Source organism: Setaria italica, chromosome VI (assembly GCF_000263155.2).
Source record: "Setaria italica strain Yugu1 chromosome VI, Setaria_italica_v2.0, whole genome shotgun sequence".
In the NCBI taxonomy this organism is placed as follows: domain Eukaryota; kingdom Viridiplantae; phylum Streptophyta; class Magnoliopsida; order Poales; family Poaceae; genus Setaria; species Setaria italica.
Window position 1 is genome coordinate 2,674,849 of NC_028455.1, and position 3,289 is coordinate 2,678,137.

Below are 3,289 nucleotides of genomic sequence, written 5' to 3' on the forward strand. Positions count from 1 at the left end.
TCCATCCTTACTTCTGTAGATATCAAATTCCCATCTGGTAAAACGATCGACTTACACCTATTTTCTGTTAGAGAGGTCGGATTACAACACCTAAACTATCTCCAATCCTGATATAAATATAATAAATAAATAGTTAACTCGACCTAATTATTCTGCTATATACCAATGTCGTGCTTGGCTTGGCCGACGATCACCAACTCCATGGCCGCCGCCGCCATGTTCTCGAAGCTGTCGGACGGGTTCAGCAAGTACGTCTGCGGAATCTTGCCTCCGACGACGACGGCGGACGAGGACAGGTACAGAGCAGGGCTGCGTTCCCTCTTCTTGCTTTCCCCGTCCCCGGAAAGACCACCGCGCAGAACGCCGTCGCCGTCGCCGTCCGCCTCCGTGCGGACGGAGGCGCTGCTGGAGGACGATGACGGCGACGAGACGGCGACGATGCCTTGGGGGACGGAGGACGACGACCGCGAGGAGGAGATGGCCTCCACGCTCCCGTGCCTCGCGTTCGCGTCGGAGCACGGGTACAGGGTCTTCTCCCTCGCCGAGATGCGCTTGCTCGACGGCGACGCCGACGCGCCGCCGCCGATGCCTCCGGTGCTCGGGCGCCGGCTCGTCCCGTCCCCGTACGGAGGGACGGTGCTCGCCACGGACGTGTGCTACAGGCACCCGTGCCACCTCGTCGACCCCTTCACCGGCGAGCGCGCGCCGCTGCCGGACCTGCCCATCCCGTTCTCGGAGAGCGAGCCGGTGAAGTACCACCCCAACGACTTTCCGCGGCCGCACCGCGCCAGGGTCACCGACGACGGGCTCGCGTGGGACTGGTCCCCGCGCGGCGTCATGGTGGCGCGCGGCGACACGGCCTTCTTCTGCGCGCACGGCGGCGACGGCGGCGAGTGGACGCCAGTGCACCAGGCGGTACGCGGCTCGCCCATGACCGTCAACTACCGCGCCGGCCGCTTCTTCCTCCTGGAGCTGCGGTCGCTGGTGACCACGGTGATCGACGCCGCCACGCTGCGCGCCCGCGCCACGATCCCGGCGCCGGCGGGCCTGCGCGACGCCGACGCCGCGTACCTGGCGCCCTCCGACGACGGCGGCGCGGTCCTCCTGGTGCACCGCGCCGGGGAGGACGGCCGCGGCGTGCTGTTCACCGAGGCGTACCGCGCGCGGGACAGCAGGGGCTCGCCGCGGTGGGCGCGGGCGCGCGACATCGGCGACCGCGCGGTGTTCGTGGACGGCGCGCACGCGTTCACCGTCGCCGCCGGCCCCGCGGGGGCGGGGGCGCTGGCGAACCGCGTGTACGTGGTCCTCGCCAACAGGGTGGAGCGGCCGTGCGGGCGCGTCGCCGTCGCGTACGACGTCGGCTGCTCCCACCTAGGGAGGCCGGAGTTAATGGGGCGGCTGAGGCTCGACGTCGGCGAGGTCGAGCCGATGTGGGGCCAGCCGCACTGGATCATACGCAGAGACGGATCGGGTCGGCACGCATGACCACGCATCAGTTAGGGTTTTAGGGAGTTGTTTAGTTTTTAGTTAAGATTCTTTGTTGGGAGTCCCTTGTTTCTTTGGAAAACTGTTGGAGATACTTTTAGACCTAAATCTCAGCTCGTCACTCAAATCCATACACATAATCTTTGTATATATTTGAATTCATACAATATCCGAATAGCTATAAAACAAGACAATTAGATGACAAATTCAGCCACTATGACAGAAGTCGGAAACCAATAATTTTCCAAGTTCAAATTGCTAAAGTTATGAATTTAAATTCGCCCACCATGACAGAATTTTATTCTTTTACGGGCGAATCAGGCCAATACAATTTTTCCTACCCACACAACACACGGACATTTAATTGGTCATAGTTGATGATAGCATCAATTCCGCGTCACAAAAGTTACGAATATCAACAAGGCGATCGAGGTTGAAAGTTCTATTTGAACAAAGAGAAATAAGACTTGCAATTTCAAACGAAGAGAGTCGTCCTACCGTGTACCGATTGAGTAAGTGCCTACGGAGGCATGGAGTGAGTGCCTCGCGCGCTCGGTCGCCCCTAATATCTGATAGCTCGCCAAGTGTTTAAAACACTCAGCAAACTTACCGAGTGTCTCGAGTGTTTTTTATATGATCCTGAGTGTTTCCGACACTAGAGCGCTTCGCATATTCTGCAAGTGACAACATGTCTTGTCTCCATTCAAGCCGTACTATTTCTCTAATAATCCACTCCTTCCACGAGTCCGGATGGGCAAATGAGACATCGGCTCCGCACCTGTGAGCTTACGATGGTAGATCGGAGCGGCGAGAAATACATCCACAGAGCAGTGAGAAACGCAGCGAGCAGCATCCTAGGTGGCATGCAACGGCACTGGTGTAATTGATGTAGGGAAAGAGAACATAGAGGAGGGTTAGAAAATGCGCGCGCAGGATGTGCGGCAGTGGTAGAGCCGGGGTGATGGAGGGGACGAAAGCAATATAGCTAGAGGACACTTCGAATGCTATTTTTTAAATGATTGAATTATTACATTATAAATGATATAAAGACGTGTTCTATTCATAATATTTTATTAGAAATGGCATGGCTAGTGATAAGTGTTGTTTTGTTTTATTATTTACCTACATATTAATTACTGGAGATAAGAGTGACCAGTAATCATCCCCTCCTCCCCCTCTTCTTTCGATTTCACCTATGTATAAAACACATGACTCCTCTAGTGAATAGCCCGAGCAGCACCGTGTCTTGCTCAGCATGTCTCCTTGTCTACGCTTGGGGAAGCGAAACTTTCCCCGACTTGACGCCATCGAGTGCTATTTCCCGAGTGCCTATTCTCGGGAAAGTTAATTACTCTCGAGTGTATTTTTCATGCTCCGAGTGTTTTCGACACTAGGGAGCTTCGCAGATTCTGGTAGTGTCGAATCCAAGCAAAGGTAATATAGTTAGATCTTATTTTATAGTTGTTAAATTTGGAAGTTAGATCCTTGTGGTACTTCTTCAGCAACATTTTCATATAAATTTTGGTAGAATCTTAGAGTTAATCATGCTTTGTGTAGGATAAGTATACGTGTGCCGTTAACCGTTTCGAATCTTCTAGCATTTCTTGTATTGTGGGTGTATACATGCCACCAAGTTTTGTGGGTAATAGATTTGTTGGATCCAAAATCGTGAGAGCGGTTACTTGGTGGTTTAGTTTAGGTTCAACGCGACTTGTTTCGGCTGCTTTCGAAATATAAGTCTGGTGATTTCTCTTTAGCCAGCATGCATCTTGCTAGTTGTAGGTAATGTATTATAGCATCACTC

The 3,289-nt window shown here is 53.5% G+C and overlaps 1 protein-coding gene across 1 annotated transcript; it reads left to right on the forward strand.

Annotated features, from left to right (window-relative positions):
- The first annotated feature begins 201 nt into the window (after window positions 1-201).
- LOC101784095 lies at window positions 202-1,485 on the forward strand. Its single transcript, XM_004974313.1, has one exon. It carries the CDS (start codon window positions 202-204, stop codon window positions 1,483-1,485), a length of 1,284 nt encoding a protein of 427 aa, XP_004974370.1.
- The last annotated feature ends 1,804 nt before the right edge of the window (window positions 1,486-3,289 follow it).